We start from the raw sequence: 22,379 nt of genomic DNA on the forward strand, positions 1-22,379 counted from the left end.
TTGTACAAGAGTGAGCCTTCACACTCTGACACAGTTCATGTTTATATGAACTCATTTCATGATAGCAACTTCGTTATTCCTTCAACCAATGTTTTGGGCAAAGCCTCTAAGCACACCACTGTTCCTTCCACCAAGGTTATCTCATACAATGTCCAATTTCCTTCAAAGATACGTTGTTATATTGATGTCAACATATAGGGTCCATGGAGGTTACATGAACCTATTACATGTTTACATCTGTCTTCGAGACCGGACAATTACATTACTGCATAATATATCTATTATAATATACGTCTATATTGTTATTACAAGGTTGGATCTTTAAGTACTTCTCAAACTCTCTCTTCTTTAAACAAATTAACCCTAACTACACAAAGGACCTTAACCGGTCTAGCCGATGGAGTTGTGTTTGGAGTGATAGCCTAGTACTTAATAGGTGACTCGATCTGGATGACATGGCAGCCAACGCCGTCATTTGGACATTGTATGCTTATGAGCCCAATTTGATTTCCAAACCATCATTTTGTAATTTGGCTGCATTTGATGTTCCTACATGGTACACCATCATGTGCTCAGACAGTTCGAGTCCGTGCAGGAAGTCCCTCGTTCACCTTAAGTCGTTACCCGGACACTATCTACACGCGAGGGGTAGACAATACTCCCTCCGTTCCTAATTATAAGACCTAGTTTTTAAATTTTCCATATTCCTAAATATAAGACATTTAACAATAATCTATCAAAAAGTATTTTACTCTTCCACAAATACCCCTCACATTAATTGTGTTTTTCCAATTCCAAAGTTTTAATTACCACCCACCATTAATTAGTGAGAGAAAATGACAAAGGGTAAATATGAAGTAATGTATGCATTTTTAAAAAACCAATACAATAATTAGACACATTCAATGTTTTCTTAATAAGCGCAATTTTTTGTATTAGGTCTTATAATTAGGAACAGAGGGAGTAGTTGGTTGTCACACAATACTCAAGTCATTAGAGTGCAAGTGTAAGATGACATTGTTAGCCCAACTTTCATTTATACTCAGCCCATGAGCATTAGCTGGCCCATTTTGCATTGGGGTTTCTCACCAGCCCAAAACACCAAAGTGGGAATAGAGGGGGAAAAGAGAGATAGGGAGGAAAATCGCTCTAACCCACAACCCACAACTAAGGAGGAGCTCCTCCACTGGAAAACGAAGTTGGGCTCAAGACACAAAGACTTTTCTTTACCCTAGGAGATCAGAAGGATGAGGTAAGTGAGGACAACTCCGTGGATAGTTCACCTCAGGAAAATGAAGAGCCTTCCAAACCTAGGAAGGAACAGAATATGCATTCTGCAACAAGCGACAATATTGAGGTGCGGCAACAGCCCCTTGAGCCAGGCAACTCCTCTACCTCTGATCTGAGAGGCGATACCCTGGAAGTACCTGCAACCCATGTCAACGTGCAGGGGACCCCTTCTGAAACTGAGGAGCTACTCTGCAGATATGCTTCTCTGCACTCGTACTTGGCTGGACTAAGTACAATGTACCGGAGGCGTGTAGCAGCAAAAAGTCAAATAATCAATGAGGAACTGGGGGAGTATGCTGGAGAATAAAGGCAGCTGAACTAGCCAAGCTCATGCAAGTGATTAATCAAAACCAATATCCTCATCCACAGCACAGTCACAATGATCCAACAGGAGTGGGCCAAGGCTCCAATAAGCAGGCTCCAACAAATGATTATATCGTTGAACTCCCCTCTGAAGATGAGGAAGAAGACTTTGCGCCCACCAACAGTGTAGAGAAAGACCACATCAACCATCTAAGTGTGGTGCTAGCAAGCTCCCTCAACCTGAAAAGAACAAGAGATAGAAGAGGGAGGGTATGGGGACAACACACAGTACAAGAAGGCAAAAATTATGAGGATAGAGAACCCAAACTCAAACCTGGATGATGTCAACAACAACACCTTTGTGTCTACTGGAGAGATGGCTGAGGAGGCGGGCCTTACCACACCCCCCAGGTCACCATGAAAATCCTCAGCTGGAACTGTCGTGGTGTGGCGGCCACCGCGACAGCCAGAGAGCTTAGAAGCATGATTTCTAAGCACAAGCCGACCATCCACTTCCTAATGGAGACCCGGGCCAGAAGGGAGAGGCTAGAAACTCTTAAAAACCGGTTACACTTTGACTCCCTTTTCACAGTGGATCCTAGAGGCCTCTCGGGTGGCCGTCATTTTGTGGAGAAGAGACGTTGACATCCAAGTCTTAGATAGCTCCCCCAACTTCATTCATTCAAATGTTTCTGCCAAAACCTCCACCCAATTATGGGACTGCACGTTTGTTTATGGGGACCCCTCCCCCCAAAGAAGAAGAGTAATGTGGCCAAAAATCTCAAGCCTTCAATTCCGAGATATGCCTTGGTGTCTTGTAGGTGATTTTAATGAGATCATGTTCCCACAAGAAAAAGAAGGGCTACGCCCCCAACTCCCGTCCATAATTACGCGATTCGGGAACTTCTTGCACCAATCTGAGCTGATGAACCTTGATATCAAGGGTTGTAAATTCACTTGGCAGAGCAATCCCATGGACGGGTTCATAACCAGAGAAAGAATTGATAGAGTTGTTGCAAATTGGAGATGGAGGAGTCTATTCTCGAACGCAAGAGCAATCGCATTCCCTTCAGTGAGTTCCGACCATACACCCGTCCTCTTTGAGCCCTCTCCCCAATCATCCAGTGGTACACAATTTAAATATGAACACTTTTGGAATGATCATGTCCAATGTCGTGAAGTGGTTACTACAGGATGGGAGAAACCGAGCATGGAAGTGGACCCTTGGACAAACCTGCATAAACGAGTAAAAGGCACGAGAAAAGAGTTGTGGTCATGGCAGAAAAAAACGTTCAAAGCAGAAGATCAGGAGATTGCTAAACTGAAATTCAAACTACAACAAATACAAGCGAGGCCTCACAGGTTTATTGATTGGGAAGAAGTCAGCAGCCTAAAGATGCAGATTAATGACTTGTGGGAACAAGAGGAGAAATTTTGGGGTGCCCGCTCCCGTCTCAAATGGGCCCAGTATGGAGACCGTAACTCCAAATTCTTTCATGCGTCAACCATCCACAGACGTAACAGAAACAGAATAGAGAGAATCAAGGGGTCGTAGGGAGACTGGTTAGAGGAACACCCAAGCATCTCCAATGCTTTCACAAACCACTTCAAGGAGATCTTCACATCCCAAGACCCTCAAAGAATTTATGAGTGCTTGGAGGACTTTCCCTGCAAAGTAACAGAAGACATGAATGAGACACTGTCTATGGAAGTAACAGAAATAGAGATAACTGAGGCAGTAAATATTTTAGGGAGCATGAAGGCTCCAGGCCTTGACGGGTTGAGCGGGCTGTTTTTCAAAACTCTTTGGGTTGTGATAAAGAATTCTGTCTACAAAGCTATCATAGACTTCTTTGACTCTAGAAATCTCTCTGATGAGGTGAATGAAAAAGTGGTTGCCCTTGTCCCCAAGATTGCCAACCCCGAGGAAGTCACGCAATTTCGACCCATCAGCTGCTGCAACTCCATTTTCAAGGTCATCTCCCACATCATTGTCACAAGACTCAAGAGCTACTTAGACCAACTCATCACTCCCAATCAGAGTGCCTTCGTGGGTGAAAGAGCTATCCAAGATAACATCATCGTAGCCCAAGAAGTATTTCACGGCCTTCTTAACCGGGGGAGGGAGCTAAAGGATTATCTTGCCATTAAGCTCGATATGAGCAAGGCATATGACCGTTTAGAATGGAGGTTTCTAGAGAGCACCCTCCAAGCCTACGGGTTCAACCCCACTGGATTGATCGAGTTATGAAACTGGTGAGAGGAGCCTCATACAAGCTGAAAATAAATGGGCATCTCAGCCGCAAGATCCTGCCAGAGAGGGGCCTGAGGCAGGGGGATCCCCATATCTCCCTACCTCTTTGTGTTAGCCTCTGACATTCTCTCATTTATGCTCAACAAAGCTTGCATTCAAGGGAAATTGGAGGGCCTCAAACTTGCGGTAGGTGCCCCCACCTTGACACACCTTTTTTTCGCTGACGATTCCCTTCTTTTTGCAAAAGCCTTTCCACAGGAAATCTCCCAAATTATCCAGATCCTGAACCTCTACTCCACAGCGTCGGGCCAACGAATTAATGTAGCCAAATCGGGTATTATCTCCTGCAAGTTCACTCCCAGCAATGTTCCAGATCCTGTTTGGGATGACCCAGGACGCTATCTAGGACTGCCGGCGGTATGGGGCAGAAAAAAATGCTCTTCCTTGAACTGGATTAGAGATCGAATCAAAGAAAAAATGGAGGGCTGGAAGGGCGCTCTTCTCAACCAGGCTGGAAAAGAAGTGCTGATTAAGGCTGTAATTCAAGCCATTCTGTCCTATGCCATGGCAACAGTGAGCTTCCCCAAGACCTTTTGTTCCTCGCTAAATTCTCTTGTGGCAGCCTTTTGGTGGAGGAGTCATGGCAAGGAACGAGGCATCCACTGGAAGAGTTGGGGAAAGATCTCTGAGCACAAAAAATAATGGTGGAATATGCTTTAAAGACTTCAAGTGCCAAAACTTAGCTTTTCTAGCTAAACAAGTCTGGCGGGTGCTCACCAATCCCTCTGCTCTCTGCGTCTAAGTCCTCAAAGCTTGTTACTTCCCTGATCACAATTTCCTTGAAGCACCAACTGGGAATAAATCTTCCTGGATGTGGAAGAGTCTTGTAGAATGCAGAAATTTTATCAAAGATCATGGAAGATGGACTGTGGGTAGAGGCCTGGCAATCAATGCCTGGAAAGACACTTGGATTAGCTCAAGACTCAGACGTACGTGACAGCCCCATCACCATGACTTACAGGTCTCGGATCTCCTCCTTCCCCACAGAGGGGGCTGGAACCAACCTTTAATCACATACCTCTTTGCCCCACAGATTGCTTCCCAAATTCTAGAGACCCCCTTCAGCCTCCTAGATGTTGATGATGTGCTTTACTGGCCTCATGAGAAAATGGGACATTACTCAGTTAAGTCTGGCTACAAAGTAGCAAGGGCCAATCTCCAAGTAACTATACCTTCTGCTACAACCTCCCATGTAATCCCTGATGATCTCTGGAGCTTTTATTTGGTCCTGCAAAGTGCCCCAAAAAATCAAACTCTTTCTCTGGAAAATCAGTCAAAATGCATTAGCAGTCAAAGAGAACCTGCACAAAAGGAAAATTGCCACCTGCAACCTATGCCCGATTTGCAAAAATGCCCAGGAAACCATTGAGAACTTGTTCTTCCTCTGTCCCTGGACAAGGGCTGTCTCGTTTGGCTCCTCATTCCAGTGGGCCATCCCAAGTACAGGTCTCCCTCCGGCTGATGTCTGGCTATATGAGAAATTCCAACTCCTCAAAGCAGTTTCCCAGGACTTTGACAAGGACTCTGTCGCCTTAGCTTGTACTCTTTGGTGCCTTTGGAAAGGAAGGAATAGAGCAGCCTTCAATCTGGAGACCTCCAATCCTTTTATTACCCTGGAACAAATCAGAAGAACCCTCAGCACTGCTGTACTAGCTCATACAGGGAAGGATAGAGAGACAAGCACCAAGAACCCAAAATCTAAAGAAGCTACCTCATTGGGTCCCCCCCCCCTCCGGACACCCTCAAGGTAAATGTGGATGCAAGTTGGGTACCTGGACACCCCTCTTCCTCAGTGGGCATCATCATCAGAGACAACTTCGCCTCCGTTTTAGCTGGAACCCACAGAAGACTCTCCTCCCCATCTCCACTGGTCGCGGAAGCCATGGCCATCAGGGATGGACTCGTGTTAGCTACCAACTTAGGTTGTACCAAGATTATCCTTGAGTCAGACAACCTCCAGTTGGTACACGCGTGCAGATCGGGACATACTCTATGAGAAGCGAGCTCGATCCTCCTGGACATTAAGCAACTGAGTTCGATGCTCCCATCCTGTAGCTTCCATTGGGTGAATAGAGAAAGGAATCAGACAGCACACTAGATTGCTAAGCTCAGCTTTGAAGAGAGTCTTCCTCAAGACTGGATTTTCAACCCTCCTTCTTGCCTTCGTGCTGCCCTAGTTGAGGATGCGAAGGTGGCAGCGGCCGTTTATGGCTTCCCTGGACTGGCCTCTACCATGTTGTGACCTTTGGTGCGGCGGGGAAGCTTCCCCCATTTTGGGCTTGTTCAGTTGCGGTTTCCTTAGGATTCGTTGATTGAAACCCTAGTTTAGGCAAAGAGGAAAGTTATGCTCTTCCTCTCTCCGGTCAGATCCTTTTATGTAAAAAGCATCTTGTGCTTTACTCTAAGCTTTATTGGACTCATAGGATTTGATATTGTATTCCTTGGGCCTGGCCCTTTTCCTACTTAATCCAATTTCCATTGACCCAAAAAAATGGGAAAAGAGAGAGAAAATAAGAACATGTATCAGAAAAGAAAATTGAAAATTTTCCCGAGAAAATAACCAAAAACCCTAACCCGATTTCCTCTTTCTTCAAATTTTCCCAAGAAATCGCGATTCCGAACCCTGTAATCACACAGAGATGGACGACATGGAAGATGATGCGAGGTACCCTCCCAAGTCCTTCCCGTTGAGCTGTCAAAACCCCTCTTCCCATCGCCACAAGCACCCAAATCGAGCTGCACCATTCCACCATCGCCCACCCACCACTCGCTACAAGGTGGATGAAGAAGACGACGAGGAATTCGAGGACGCTAAGGAATTCGACGATTACAACGACGATGACGACGCACCGGAAAATGGGTATGCTGGGAATTTCGAAGAGGATGATGGGTTTGCCAGGAAGAAGAGGAAGCTACGAGGTGGTCCCTCCAACTATGAGTTCGCGCCACGGGCGAAGTTCCCATTCGGGAATCGCGGTGGTTCTTCCTCCGCGGCGGAGGAATGGACGGAGCATGCGACGCTTGTGCTGTTGGAGGTGTGGGGGGATAAGTTTCTTCAAATTGGGAGGAACAGTTTGAGGTCAGAGGAGTGGCATGAGGTTGCTGAGAAGGTTTCTGATGAGTTGAAGGTGGAAAGGACGGTGGCGCAATGCATGAGTGTTTTGGATAAGCTGAAAAGGAGGTATAAGAAAGAGAAGGCTAGAATTGATGAGATGGGTGTGGGTGTGAGTTCTTGTAAGTGGCCATTTTTCAAGAAGATGGATATGTTGATGGCTTCATCTGCAAGGCAAGAGTATGGACTGGCTTGTGGGGTTGATTCTGGTGAGTATGTGTTCATGAATACTAGGGTGTATTTGAATAGGTCCAATGGGTTTGATGAGATGAGGGATAGTCCTGGTGAGTCTGAGACCTCTGAGGAGAATGATTCTGATGGAGTTGCCGCGGGGCCAGGTGGCGATGGTGATGAGGAGGACGACGAGACTTCCTATAGGGTGTTGGCTGATTCTATTCAGAAGTTTGGGAAAATATATGAGAAGATTGAGAACACTAAGAGGCAGCAGATGATGGAGTTGGAGAAGATGAGGTTGGATTTTAACAGGGAGTTGGAGTTGCAGAAGAAGCAGATTTTGGAAAGGGCTGAGGCTGAAATTGCAAAGATGCAGGAAGTGGATGAGGATGAGACAGACTCTTCTACAGAGAATCTCAGTGAATAATTTAGGTAGGTTGGTTACTGTTTTAGATATGATTTCTAGTACTGGTGTGTATTTCTTATGATTCGATTATTTTTTTCTATGTGTTGTCAAATTTGTTTAGTAATGTGACATTAATTTCCATTCTGTATGAAATGTATACTTAGAGAACATTAGTTTAGAGAACATTATTAAACTTTTGATTTATCTTTTACATTCAAGTATGTACTTCTGTCTTCAATAGAAAAGTATTACTGTATGTGTACGGCTCATGACTCTAGATTGCTATATAATTCTCTGGATGATGAATACGTTCTTCTTAGAGGGACTTAACTAGGATTGAATTCATTTCCTTAGGTTTTCATTCAGTTCTAGTCTCTAACAGAAATAGTGTAGTTATTATTATTTTGGGTTCAATGCATCATATTAACATTTAGTTGTGGAAGGTTGGTTATAGGCTTCACTCAATTTCAATTGGTTTTGATTTTGGGTGTCCTTGAACATGATTTTGTTGTTCTGTGAGTATTCGTAGTCCTGCTATACCTTGTTTGTGGGGTAAATGGTATTGGTGATCAATTGATGGATTGTCACATTTGTGGGCATGAACTTGGCTCTCTAATTATTTTTCCTGTGAGGAAATGCGTTTTTGTGGTATACTCTTTTAGCTATCTGAATAGTTCATGCACATTTCACAATTATCTCAACATGATTTGTTTATGTTGGTTAAACTTTTCATATTAGATTAGATGAATCCTCAGATCACATGGTGAAATGAATTTATAAATTGGAACCACTCTTCATAACATAGAAATTATATAAGCCAAGTAATTGACTTACATAATGTGAAGTACTGGAAGTAAACCAACAAGAACAAAAGCCTTACCCACTAAGTGAGGTCGGCAATATGGATCATACTACGCCATTGAGCTCGATCAAAAACCAGATTATGAGGGATTTTATTAATCATGAGATCATCTTTAACAATGTCTTCCCTTGTTCTCTTTGGCCTCCCTCTACCTCTCTTCACAGGGCTAAATACCATGTTATCAACCCTTCTCACCGGTGCCTCCATAGTCTTCTTTGTACATGTCCATACCACCTTAACCGATTTTCCGTCAACTTCTCCACAATAGGCTCCACTCCAATATCTTCTCTAATCCGCTCATTGTGTATCTTATCCTTTCTAGTGTCTCCACTCATCCACCTAAACATTCCCATTTCTGTTAGTCCAACTTTTCTCTCATGTTGTCCCTTTAAAGCCGACAACATGAGAGAAAAGAAAACAGTTATTTAACTTCGATAATTGAAGACTGTTGTCCATTCCATAAAATTAAGAAAATCTGCGATTTAGAATAAGTAATAAAGAAGATAAGAAACAGGTTTTCAACTTTTCAATGTGAGTGTTGAGAACCTAAGCAGAAACTGAAAAACTGAATGGAAATTATCATTGAATCAAAGGTATCATTACAAGAGTGAGTCTCAGTATTTATACTTGAGAGAGTAGCTTGCTAAACATGCTATCTAGACTAACCATAGTTCTAACTGAACTAACTAGAGTTGACAGCTGGCTAACCAGGGTTAACAACTAACCGCAACTAACTATAACAAACTCATAACAAACATTGAGTTTAACTACCTTATACTCTAATAGACCCCCTCAAACTCAAGGTGGTTGAGAAAGAAATTTCTCAAACACATTGAGTTTGTCCCTTAAGGCTTCAAACCGGGTAGAAGAAAGAGGCTTTGTAAAAATGTCTGCTAGCTGATCAACTGAAGGAATGTGAGTCACAAACAGTGACTTGTTGAGAACCTTCTCTCTAACAAAGAAAATATCTAATTCCATATGCTTAGTCCGAGTGTGCAAAACAGGATTATGGGTCAGAGCTACTGCCCCCATGTTGTCACAGTAGATCTTTGGTGTTTGGAAAGGAATGTGTAGCTCCTGGAGAAGAGACTGAACCCATAGGAGTTCTGCAGAAGTGTTGGCCAGACTCCTGTATTCAGCTTCTGTACTGGACCTTGCAACCAGGGTCTGTTTCTTAGAGCTCCAAGACACTAAGTTTGGACCAAAAAACACACAAGAACCAGAGGTTGATCGCCTATCATCAGGATCTGATCCCCAATCAGCATCACAGAAGGCAACAAGAGGGACTGGTTGAGAAAGAGAACAAGGCTTGATCAACAAACCATGATGACTGGTTGCCTTAAGATATCTGAGAATCCGTTTGACAGCTTTCCAGTGCTCTTCTAAAGGCTGGCTGAGAAATTGGCACACTTTATTCACAGAGAAACTGATCTCAGGTCTGGTTAGAGTTGCATACTGCAATGCCCCAACAATAGACCTATAGAGTGTTGGATTATCAAAGTAATCAGCACCATATTTACTAAGTCTAGCACCACCAACCATAGGAGTGGAGATACCTTTAGCTTCTGCCATATCTGCTCTCTCCAATAAATCTCCAATGTATTTAGATTGAGTGAGAAGCAAGGATCCATTTTGTAAATGATGCACCTGAACCCCTAGAAAATAATCCAACTTACCCAGCTGCTTGAGTGAGAATTCTGAGTTCAAATTCTGAACAATTTTCTGAACCAATGTCAAGGAGCTACCAGTGATGATGATATCATCAACATAGACTAGGACATAAATGCAGCAGGAACCAGTATGAAAGGTGAATAGAGAAGGATCACAGCAACTTGGCTTGAACCCAAACTTGACTAATGCTGCCTTAAGCCTCTCAAACCAGGCCCTTGGGGCCTGTTTGAGGCCATAAAGTGCCTTATTTAGCTTGCAAACTAAGGACTTGTCAGCATTCTGAAATCCTGGTGGCTGAACCATGTAGACTTCTTCCTCAAGAGCACCATTGAGGAAGGCATTATTAACATCCAGCTGATGAATATGCCACTTCTTAGTCACAGCCAAGGAAAGAATCAACCTTATGGTGATAGGTTTCACCACAGGAGAGAAGGTTTCTGAGTAATCAAAACCCTGTACTTGATGATAACCCTTTGCTACTAATCTAGCCTTGTATCTGTTAATAGAACCATCAGCATTTTCTTTAATTCGAAACACCCACTTGCAGCCTATTGGTTGTCTATGAGAAGGAAGAGGAACCAAGGTCCAAGTATTATTAGCCTGCAATGCATCATACTCAGCTTGCATAGCTGCAAGCCATTTAGGATCCTTCAAGGCCTGCTTTGTAGTGGTAGGCTCAACTTGAGTGAGCAAGAGAGTAGGAAATTGTCTTGGCATGACAATACCAGACTTGGATCTGGTCTGCATAGGGTGAGCATTAGTTGAAGCAGTAACAATAGGAACAGCAGCAGGTACTGCTGCAGAACCAGAAGGTGCAGAAGATGATGCTGCAGTAGGTTGAACAGTTGTCCCTTGAACTAGTAATGGTGAAGACTGAGGAGTAACAGGTTGAGGAGAGGGAAGAATAGGAGAGGGCTGTATATGAGTAGTGAGAGGAGGTGTCTGAAAAAGAGGGATCACAGAAGAAAGTCCCTGTTTATCCAAAACAGAACTGGAAGATGTAGGAAACAACTCAGGATAAGGGAATCTAAATTCATTAAAAAGAACATCCTTAGAAACAAAAATCCTACCCTCATCATCTAAGCACTTATACCCTTTGTGAGAGGAAGAGTATCCCAAAAAGACACACTCCTTGGACCTGAGAGACAGCTTGGACTGATTGTATGGTCTAAGAAATGGATAGCATGCACTTCCAAAAACTTTGAGAAACTTGTAATCTGGATGAGTCTTGTGGAGAAGAAAGTATGGACTAACATTTCCTAGAACAGAAGTAGGAAGCCTATTGATAAGATAAACTGCAGTTAAGAAGGCATGATCCCAATACTGAGATGGCATATGAGCTGCAGCTAACAAAGAAAGACCTGTCTCAACAATATGCCTATGTTTCCTTTCTACTGTGCCATTTTGGTGATGAGTATGAGGACAAGTGAGCCTATGAACAATCCCTAATGAAGCAAAATGAGAAGTAAGAGGTTTAAATTCTGTGCCATTGTCAGTCTGAACAGATTTTAGTTTGAGATTAAACTGCAATTCAACCATTTTCTGAAACTGAACAAAAACACTACAAGTTTCAGATTTCTTTCTTAATGGATAAATCCAGGTAAAACGAGTGTAAGCATCAACACATGTAAGGAAGTAAGTATAACCAGAAGATGACTCAACTGAGGCAGGACCCCATAAGTCTGCAAAAATAAGTTCTAAAGGAACAGTATAGGTAGTATGAGAAGAAGTAGAAGGTAGTCTATGAGACTTGGCCAAACAACAAGAAGTACAAACTGAAAACTTTGTTTTATTAGGTATGGGAATATTACAATGAGATAGTGCTGAAAGTAAAGCCTCATGATGAGGATGCCCTAATCTACCATGCCACAGATCATAAGTAGTAGGCACTACAGTGGTAGTATCTAAGGAATTTATTGAAGAAACAGTAGAAGTAGAAGCAGGTAAACAAGTAGAGAAAACAGAAGCTTGAGCTACATCATCAGATTTAGGTTCCTTGAAGAAATTGGAGGAATGCATGCTATCAAAGGAGTATAAACCATCTTGTCCAAGAGTCCCTCGAAGAAGCACTTTAGAGGTGGCCTGAGATTTCACAACACAATGATAAGGATGAAATTCAAAGAAAACATGATTATCTTTAGCAAACTTACTAACACTAACTAGATTCTTGGTTATAGAGGGAACAAGGAGAAGATGTTTGAGTATAAATTGTGTGTGTGCATTATAAGGAGAAAGAAAAGAAGCTGAACCAACAGAATGAATAGGTAAACCTTGGCCATTCCCCATGTAAACATGATCATTACCAGTCAAAGAAACACTGTCATTGACCACTGAGACATCATTGGTCACATGATGTGTAGCTCCAGAATCTGGAAACCAATTGCTCAAATCAGAAGCTCCAGAAGTTGATGCTCCAGAAGATGAAGCTGGGAGGCCAGTGAGCATGGCCTGAGGTGGCCTGGCAGGAGAAAGAGAAGGCCTATGAGCTCCTGAAAACTGTGCAGAGGACAGAGGATGTGGCATTCCATAACCAGACATGCCAGATGCACTACCAAACATAGATCCATGACCAGGAAATGGAGGCACAACTCCATACTGTGAAGGAAACTGAGACATGCCAAAATAAGGTGGTAAGCCAAACTGAGGAATCATCATCTGTGGAAGTGCAGCACCAAATTGCGCTGCCATAGCATAAGGAGAAGCAGGGAAAGCAGATTGCTTCCCAGGCATGCCAGATGGAGAAGAATTGCCATTGCCACGATGATAGCAGATGCTAGCATCATGGCCCCACTTATTGCAGATCTGACATTGGACATTGCGTCCACCACCGCGACCTCTACCAGAACGACCACCGCGACCACCAGAGCGGCCATCGTAGCCTCCATGATTCCGATCATCATAGGAGTAATCATCGTAGCCTTGACGACCGCGATCCTCATACTTGCGATCCTCATAGCGCTGACCTTGCGAGGAAGAAGACGACTATTAGAGTATACTACTCGTGTTAAGTAAAGCTACTGATTGTAGCTGAGTTAGTGTGTTAGTTATGCTTGCTTAGCTGTCAAGCTTAGCTGGCATAACAGAATTAAGAGTTAGTTGTTAGAGTTTGTTAGAATTGTTAGCTTGTTCATCAAGCTTTATATTCTTCTATAAGTACTGAACTATGGTCTATTGTATTATAACCTTTGAAATGAATGAGAATTAGATTTACAGAGTTCTGAGTTTGCAGGGGTGTATTAGAGTATACTACTCGTGTTAAGTAAAGCTACTGATTGTAGCTGAGTTAGTGTGTTAGTTATGCTTGCTTAGCTGTCAAGCTTAGCTGGCATAACAGAATTAAGAGTTAGTTGTTAGAGTTTGTTAGAATTGTTAGCTTGTTCATCAAGCTTTATATTCTTCTATAAGTACTGAACTATGGTCTATTGTATTATAACCTTTGAAATGAATGAGAATTAGATTTACAGAGTTCTGAGTTTTCAACAACGACTCAGAACCTGAGGCGGAACCAGTGGTGAGGTTCACCGCCGGTGTCGGCGCCGGAGAAGACGACGAAGGCGGCGCAGCAACTTGAGTAAGAAGCGCTGAAACCGGAGTGTCAGATAACTGACGCTTGCGCGCACGCTCCATGCGAGCCTCATGAGCGATGATCATTCCTTCAACTTGCGATATTGGACAAGGATCATCGCGATTATAGATGACAGTCATAACAGAAGAAAATTCTTCAGGAAGTCCATCGAAAATGGCTTCCAGTTGCTCGCGATGACTAACAGGATCTCCAATCGAAACCAAAGCGTTGACAATCGTCTTGATCCGCTTGAGATACTCGCTGATAGTCTTCGAGCCCTTGGTGATTGTGCGTAACTCCGTTCGAAGCTGCGTCGATTGCGCATGAAAGAACTCGAGAATCTGCTCCCAAATCTCCCAGGACTGCTTGCAATTCACCACAGTAGGAAGAACAGAGTCAGAAAGAGACGAAAGAAGCCATGTAAACAACGCTGAATCTTGCTGAATCCAGTTCGTGTAAGCTGGATTCTCAGTAGAGCTCACTCGATCTTCTTCAGAGAGAAAACGAGGAGGAATTTCTGGATCTTCCAGAAAGCTCTGCAATCGATGAGAACGAACAACGCCTTCAACAATTTGGCGCCAAGAACGAAAATTCGTATCATCAAGCTTGATCGAAATTTTGTGTGCTAAACCATTGGTAACACTGTGCTGTGCTCCTGGATTTGCTGGAATTTCAGCCATGGCTGAAGAAGAAGAAGAAAATCACAAGAATCGAAGAAGAAAATCACAAGGATCTAACCGTGCTCATGATACCATGTTGAGAACCTAAGCAGAAACTGAAAAACTGAATGGAAATTATCATTGAATCAAAGGTATCATTACAAACATTGAGTTTAACTACCTTATACTCTAATAGTGAGTACCAACAGGAATGGGTAAAGATTAGATCTTGATAACTGGATTGGGACTCAATTACAATATTAGCTAGGTTCAAACCAAGAAATACTGAAATAGTCATATGTATATTAGATTTTCAGACTACCGGATAATTGAAGAACATCTAGTATTGATAGTCACAGTTTGACACATTTACTTGACAGTCTGACACATCGTTTTTTTTAATGAGTAGTAAATGCAACTGCATCCTATATACATTGTTTAATAGGATAAGAATAATAAGTTAGAATTGTGAGATGGTCCAATATTACAATTGGATAATGTTACTTAATACATTCACTTCTTCTGTACTATGGTCATGTGTATATTAGTTTTTCTGGCTAGAGGATAATTGAAGAATGTCAGGTATTGACTATTTGACAGATTGTTTGTTTTAATGAGTATTAAAAGCAAGTGCATCAGATACACTGTTTAATAATTAATAGGATAAGATGTTAGAATTTTGTGATGGTTCAAAATTGACAATTTAGGATGCCTAACAACATTGAGTGGGCCTGGTGTTTTATGCATAAAAATGTACTAGGAGTGTGACTGTCCTATCCCTAGAAGCTGGGTAATACATTCTACTTAAATTGATTGTTAGTATTTGAGAAATATTCTTCTGAAAGATGAAATAATGAAGAAATGGTGTTCAAGTACATGGTTTTCCTCAACCCTACTTACATGCCTTGCCTTTACATTAGACAGATTCACTGGCCTTTTGTGCAATAGAGAAGGTCTGCTGTTATGCTTCCCAGGGCACAATTCTATATGTAATATCATCTCTTCCTCCCAGAATATTGATTCATGAATAATTACTCTGTTTGAATCGTATATACATACTTGATTGCTGATTTTAGATTGTGCAATGTATATAATTCCTCTATAATAAATGATATTTCTGTTTTTTTGCCGTCTTAGGTGTTGTGTAATCTGGGGACGTTGGTGACATCTGAATAGAGTGCAACAGTTTACGATAAAAGATTTGTCCACTAGCTGAAATGAGCTGCTACCAGTAAGGTTTTCTACTCCTTTGTGTCATCCGACAACCAGGATGTTGATTCGAAGTAGATTAAATCTGTAAGAGTAACCGGCCATAAATGGCGGTGCACTTTTAATAATTTGCAGCACAAATCTGTAACCCATTTCATCCAAATATGTGCTTTCATCCTTTACTCGAGAGATGGAAGCTTAATGCTGATGGTATGTTAAACTTAATTGAATCTCCATTGAATTTTGAATCTTGATGTCATCACCATTAGATACCTTTGGCAGCATTTTATCAAACTTTGCCAGCTTTGAATGATGGCAACCCTCATGGATACATGGATCTGTATTCACTGCAGTGACATATTCACACAATAATAGCCATTGGACTTAAATCAGATGGTTCATACTGAATTTTAGTTAATCAGATAGATATGTGAGCCGTACAATCTTAATCAAACAGCTTGAATTTGTGACTGTAGTGCAGTCAACATCATCAAATTCCGATCCGTTTTGGCGTGCCTCTGTAAAATTGGTTGTGGATGAATTTGATTTTGTAAATTTCTTTTGCTGGAAAAAATGAGTATGAAATAAAGTGTCTCATGTATAGAAAAAAACCTTTTCTTGAAATTAAGTTTGTTCTTGTAGTGAAACTTAGGGATTTGACTCTTCTAAAAATGAGTCACTTTAAAGAGTAAAGTAAGTAATTAAATGAGAAATCAACCATCAAGTTTGTAATTATGAAGTTATACATGTTTAGCAATTTAAGTAGTTACGGTGCATTTCAATGATTGATTTCTCAATAAGCGGCTTTGATGGTTTACAGTATTATCATAAGTGGCTTCATGACTTCTAAAGAGCCAAATTCAAAATGTAGTGTATATTTTCAACCCAGTTGTTGAAGTTGTGGTTTTCACTTCTAATTAAACTAAGTACGGACAAAATCAACTTTGAATCAAAACAACAGCACATAAAAAGAGTTATGAAATGGCATTTGTACAGAAGTAAAAATGATTTTAGTCTCACAAATATGAAACCAAACTTGCTAAACTCTCCAAGTCTTCCGAAGATACCTTAGCCATTCCGTTGGTAGAATTGAGATCAATTCTCTTAATCATTTGAAATTGCCCACATAAATAGTGCTTAAGAACTCACCTCTAAAAAGATGGATTACTCCAACACCTATGTGGGTCAAAGTTAATAGCGATGGATCTGTCATTTCGGCAACAAGCTAGGTAGCAAAGAGTTCATTCATGATCACCAAGTATGATATATTAATTTTTGCTAGATGTTTATGTGTTTGTGAAAGATAAGAAATATGTCTACATGAGTATATGTTAAAGAACTGTCAAAAAAACTAGATTAATAAAATATTGCAGGAAAACAGAATAAAATATTATTACTTTACATGCTGAAAACAAAGGTTTGTGTTTACTGCAAAACAAATAAATGGGGTAAAAAAGTGGTACTTGTCCATTTTCTGTAAAAGGCCTATAATGGAAATAGCTCATCCTTGAGAGCAGGACATATCCACTGAATTTGTATATATGTGATCTCCCACATATCATCATCTTCTTTTGGTGCTAAAATCCCCTCATCCTTCATATGTGTTATGATCTTTTTCAGCAAATCAGGGATGATTTCACTCAAGCTTGATGGACCATAGTGTCCCAGATCAGCCTTCATACACGTATCCATTCTTCTCAATATACCTAGCCAGAATGTCCTGAACCCTGGACTCTCAGCTATTTGTCTCAAGGAATTCAAGTACATATCAGACAACAGCTCCATTGCAAGCTTAAGTGTCCCTTCCATGCTTCTCATTTCCCTCTCAGCATTTTCTCTCCTAGAGTACTCCAACATCTTCTCATGAAGTTCATCCACCATGGCAAAAATCACAAGGTTGAAGTAGTTAATGCAGTTACTTGATAGATAAAGCAGCTCTTCAGCTAGGTTGAAACTCTTATGAAGAGAATAAACTGCATGGTTTCTTATCTCTTCTTGTCTGGACAAGCTTGTCCTTCTAAATGCTTCTCCAAGTTTCACAAACAAATTCATGTTGTAGTTTGCGGAACCGGGCCCTCTGGAATTGTCCTCCATGGAGGAAGTACTTGTGCTGCTTGCTGCACTGACATTGCTTCCAGGATCTGAGTATTGAGTTCTATGCCATTGAACCAACAATTTTACTGAATCAGCTAATAGATCCAGTATCTTCTTCTTTTTCTCTATTGGACTGTTCTTTGCTAAGAAGCAACCAAAAGCACAATCTATGCAATAAGCATAGTTTGTTTTTGTTACATGAGTGCCATCAGACAACAATGTAATCAAGGCCTCAATTCCCAGATCATAGGTTTCAGGATGTCGCCATGTTACCGATAACAAATTCAACACCGACTTCCATCCGAATTGAGTCTGCAAATTTGCCGGGTATTCAATGACTATTTTGCTCATTGATTGTGATATCACATCATGGCATGTATCTAGAATTTCCTTATCAAGCTTCCACATTAATGTTATAGACTTGAAAATAAGCTCCTCAATTTGTTTGTCTTCTCTTGGAGTAGAAAATAGCTTGAGACAGACCTTGAGAAGGCCTAAGAGAGCTCTTTCTGCAAATGGGATTGGAGAGAACATGGGAAATTGAGCAACTGCTAGAAGATACTCATGGAAGTTTGGCCAAAAAAACTGGAATCTGTGAACATTAGCTAAAGTAATTGTAGTGATCAAATCCCAACAGAACTCAACAGTTTCTTCTTCTTCAACAGGTGTGCTGAACTTTTGGCCTTTTCCAGCAGCTGAAAATATCAAAGATCTTCCAAGGTTGTGTAAGCAGTCTTTGGGGATATTGGAGCTATTGCTGAAGATGCTACCAATTCTGCACATTTTTATCATTTTGAGATTCTGTTCAAATTCACTACCAAGGGTCAAACCATCTTCCATATTTTCTGGTGAAAGAAGCGAGAAACGAGTGATCATGCTAGAAAATCTCTGGCTGCCACCAAATTTCTGATCATCAAGAGAAAGGGCACTCGAGTCAGGTGTTGAAACATCTGCTTGTGCCTCAAGATCAATGACAGAGTGTGGAAGCAATTTAAGCCTCTTGAGCTTTAACAAGCAGTCTACTATGTTCTTCCAACCTCCTCGAATCGAGTCTCGGAAATCATTTGCTATGGTGAAAACTGCAAGTGTTGCCAATCTAGGTTTCAAATCATGACTGAAGGTGAACATGGTTTCTTCTGAGGAAGCATAAGGATTTAGTAGTGTGGTGAATTTGCAAAATGATGATATGAGCTCATCAAGAGTGTCTTCTAGTCCAAACTGTGCAATCCTTGCAACTGAGAATAGCCCTTCAATGCACTCATGGAGAAGCTCTTCTTCATCGGCGTGCTCGAAGAACGATGAAAGAGCAGCCACTGATGGACCGGCAATACAGGCAAACATGTCTCTACACATTCTTTTATCAAAGTCACATTGTATGAAAGTTGGTGTTACTCTGGATAGGTTTATGAGCTGAATCCACCTACTTGGGCTCATTTCCAATGACACAATAGTTTGAGCAAGTGCTATTGCATGATTGGAAATTGATTGAAAAAGCTCAGCGAGGTACTCTCTAGGTAAATCATGTCCTGCATTTATTCCTCTATTGTTCTTGATGAAGTCCTCTTCTGTCATCTTCTTCTTGACTTGGGGTTTGTGCTGGTCAGTATTAAGCATGATGAGGGAGTAGCATAAAATAAGAACAGTGTCCTTGCTTGCAAATATGTCTGAGGATTGCTGATCATAGAATCTCTCAGAAAATACTTCGACTATACGTTGAATCTTTTGTGACTCTCCAGGCAACCAAAAACTCTCTAGATAAAACCTCAGTGCAGTGTCAAGATTCATGCCATTGAAATGGAAGGTGTCTGTGAATTCCTTCAGAACTTGGAGGTATAAACTATCAGGGTCTCCAAGATATTCCCCTATTGCCTTCTTGTCTAGGCCAGGAGTGTAACGAAAGAAGTAAGCGTATGCTTTCGGATCAGGAGGATCTGAGATCAGTTTAGCATGCTTCAAGTACTCAAGACCCTTCTTATTATCCCTATTGAAATGGTTTGCAGCAATTAGTAATCTCTTTTTCTGCACTTTCCTCATCCTTACATGTTCCACCCAAGCTTCCAAGTCATCATCCACTCTATCTTTCTCCTCCCAAAAGGGTTTATACTCATTCAATTGAATTGGGTAAGGGCCTAAAGGGATTGACTCATCTTTCTCAATATTATCTGCAATGTTGTGAATCATGATCAATAGTCCTTCAAAGGCTTGGATGTTCAAACTGTTCAGGTGACCATTCGCCGTGAATGAGTGCTTGCAAAGCAACCTGCTAACCTCCTCAAACACATTCCGGCAAAATGGATCACAATCATAATTTGCATAAACTTCAACAATGAATGTGGGTTGTCTGCAGAAGTTTATTATCCCTTCAACTGCAACTTCTTGAAGTGGCATCGAGCTTCCAAGAAATGCAACTCTAAATAGCACATATCCAAAGAAAGCTTCTAGTTGGAAACGAATAAACCTGCCCAATAAAACAATAAAATCCAAAGATAAATAAATTCAAAATCTTTTCACTCTCTACTTCAATCAACTTAACAAATAAATACACTTCAACCATTTGTTCTTTCTTTCATTCACAAAAGAAGAAAACTCAAACCTTCTCAGAAAGTGATAAGCATTCAACACAGTGCTGCAAATCATGGACAAGACAAAAGAGCTAGACCATGTCCCATAGTGAATCAAATGGTGAAACAAGTCATCTTGAATCATCCTCAAAAGCTTAGGGTGCTTCCCTATCTTATCCCCACTTAATTCAATAGCCGAGTTGATCAAAACCAAAGCAAAAATCTGAACATCTTCATCAGCTGTATGAGAAGTAGACCCATCTCCATCAACTATTGACACAACATTCAACAGAGAACACAAGAAATGAAAAATATCAATCGCACAACGAACCCCATAACCAGACTCCAAACTCTCATCATCTTCATCATCATCATCCTCCATGTCAGATTCTGATTCACCTTCTCTCTCCTTAACCTTAATCTCCGGCAACCGTGAAAACACAGCCTGAATAAGCTCATGCATGGTGTACCTAGCACTCCTCTGCAGCAAATCTCCCCTGTTCACTGATTGCTGAACAACCTGAAAGCATGCATTCACAAGGGTGCAAACAGCGTGATCAGATATCAAGGTTGAAGCCTTATGCTGCATCACCCCAGCCAGAACCTGCGGCAAGGACCAAAACCAAAAAATTGTAAGCTGACAAAATGTTAACACATTTAGCAATTGAAGGCAGTATAAATTTATTTTTTATATAAAAATTGGTAGAACAAAGAAAACACATCCGGACTCCCAGGCAAGGCATTAGTGACATGTTGGGAATGTCAGCATAGGCTCACTCTGTGCTAGGAGCATGTGAAGAGGGTTGCTCACCAATTGGATTTTATTAGACACATGGATTCGAACCCTCAACCTATATGAGAAGGTAGGGGTTAAACTCGAAACCTGTGTGGTCAGTTGTGCTAACTCAAGGCGCACGATCCGTTGGAAATTTAAGTGTATTTCAAAAGTTCATACATATTTTACATAATTTAAGTTGCTATTTGGCTCGGTGTTCGCGTTGTTGATTCCCATTTTTCCAACAGGATCAAATATTTTGTATGGAGGCGAATATAGAATTTAAATAGATTTTTTTTTCTTCTATCCTAACCTGCAGTATCTTCATCATCACAGCATCCTCAGAGACAGGGTCAGTTTTCTCGAGCCTGCAACTTGTTATCCCGGCGACAATGGATTCCATGGCTTCTCTGGCGCCCGGGGTCTTGTCGTCGAACACTTCAAATTTGAGAATCTTGAGGATGGAGGAGAGGGCGACGCCGGTGGCGGAGGCTGGAACCTCATCGTTTTGAATGACATCAAGGAAAGGTGAGAGGTAGATGGAAGGGTCAATGGTGCGCCATTCTTGTTGAGGGTTGAAGATGAGAGAGCGAAGGGAGCGCAAGGAACTAACCATGGAAGAGTCATAGCTCTCTTCAGGGGAAGAGATGTTGTATCCATTGTTGGGGTTGAATTCAGGGCCACGACGTATCACTGCTAGAACTGCACCCACTTCGGTGTTGAGCATGCATGAGAGTCCAAGTTGTCTTCTTTTGAATTTGGTTGAATCCTTGTTCTTCTTGTGATCATCTTCTTCTTCTTCTATGTTTGTGAAATCTTCCATGTGAAGGTTGTGGTGTAGTTACTTTCTACTCTTTGTTATTGCATGGTTTTGTTAAAATTTGCATGTTTATTTGTTTCAAATTTTGTGCACCTCAGAGGCTTTTTTTTCTAGTCACCACTTCATGTGCAACAAAAAGTGGTGTTTTGCTAAAAATGGAAAGTGTATTTTGTAGTTTTGTTGGAGGAAACACAGGGTACAGTGAGAGTAGAGATTGGAGAAGACCAAGTACAAACATCTGTGTGAGGACAAAATGAATCATAGGAAAAAATATTGCCGGATTGTTTGGTAAAGTAGTGGTAGATTTACTTTCTTTTATGTTATTGTGGTCACATCTTAAAAACAGAGTAATATAATTTTGATAAATTTAATCAGAAGATAAAGACACAACATGTTAGTAAATTATTTTATTTCTTTATTTTATAAAGTTGTTAAATCACAAAAAAGAAAAAAAGTTATGTTATATCAGAAAATATCTTCCATGCTAAAAGTTTTGTTGCCGTGATTGTAAATTGCGGAAGTTTGGTAGAGGCGACCGTACTCGTGCGACGGAGCCGTCGCCAA

The 22,379-nt window shown here is 41.3% G+C and overlaps 2 protein-coding genes across 2 annotated transcripts; one reads left to right on the forward strand and one right to left on the reverse strand.

Moving 5' to 3' along the window:
• Nucleotides 1-6,407: 6,407 nt before the first annotated feature.
• LOC130738941 (trihelix transcription factor ASIL2) lies at nucleotides 6,408-15,813 on the forward strand. Its single transcript, XM_057591129.1, has 2 exons — nucleotides 6,408-7,625; nucleotides 15,494-15,813. The coding sequence occupies exon 1, from the start codon at nucleotides 6,547-6,549 to the stop codon at nucleotides 7,618-7,620; it is 1,074 nt and encodes a 357-aa protein (XP_057447112.1). The 5' UTR covers nucleotides 6,408-6,546; the 3' UTR covers nucleotides 7,621-7,625; nucleotides 15,494-15,813.
• A 1,130-nt stretch (nucleotides 15,814-16,943) lies between these two features.
• Nucleotides 16,944-21,936, reverse strand: LOC130738943 (ARF guanine-nucleotide exchange factor GNL2). The gene is made up of 3 exons (XM_057591130.1): nucleotides 21,309-21,936; nucleotides 20,253-20,824; nucleotides 16,944-20,117 (listed from the first exon to the last, which is right to left on the reverse strand). Exons 1-3 carry the CDS (start codon nucleotides 21,816-21,818, stop codon nucleotides 17,051-17,053), a joined length of 4,149 nt encoding a protein of 1,382 aa, XP_057447113.1. The 5' UTR covers nucleotides 21,819-21,936; the 3' UTR covers nucleotides 16,944-17,050.
• Nucleotides 21,937-22,379: the final 443 nt, after the last annotated feature.

Source organism: Lotus japonicus, chromosome 2, assembly GCF_012489685.1.
Source record: "Lotus japonicus ecotype B-129 chromosome 2, LjGifu_v1.2".
NCBI lineage: Eukaryota > Viridiplantae > Streptophyta > Magnoliopsida > Fabales > Fabaceae > Lotus > Lotus japonicus.

Coding starts and splice junctions, on each gene's coding strand:
- LOC130738941 (XM_057591129.1), top strand. CDS start 6,547: ATGGACGACATGGAAGATGATGCGAGGTACCCTCCCAAGTCCTTCCCG.
- LOC130738943 (XM_057591130.1), bottom strand. CDS start 21,818: ATGGAAGATTTCACAAACATAGAAGAAGAAGAAGATGATCACAAGAAG. Junction 20,825..21,308: donor TGATGATGAAGATACTGCAG/GTTAGGATAGAA, acceptor TCCTTGCCGCAG/GTTCTGGCTGGGGTGATGCA. Junction 20,118..20,252: donor GCTTATCACTTTCTGAGAAG/GTTTGAGTTTTC, acceptor TTTATTGGGCAG/GTTTATTCGTTTCCAACTAG.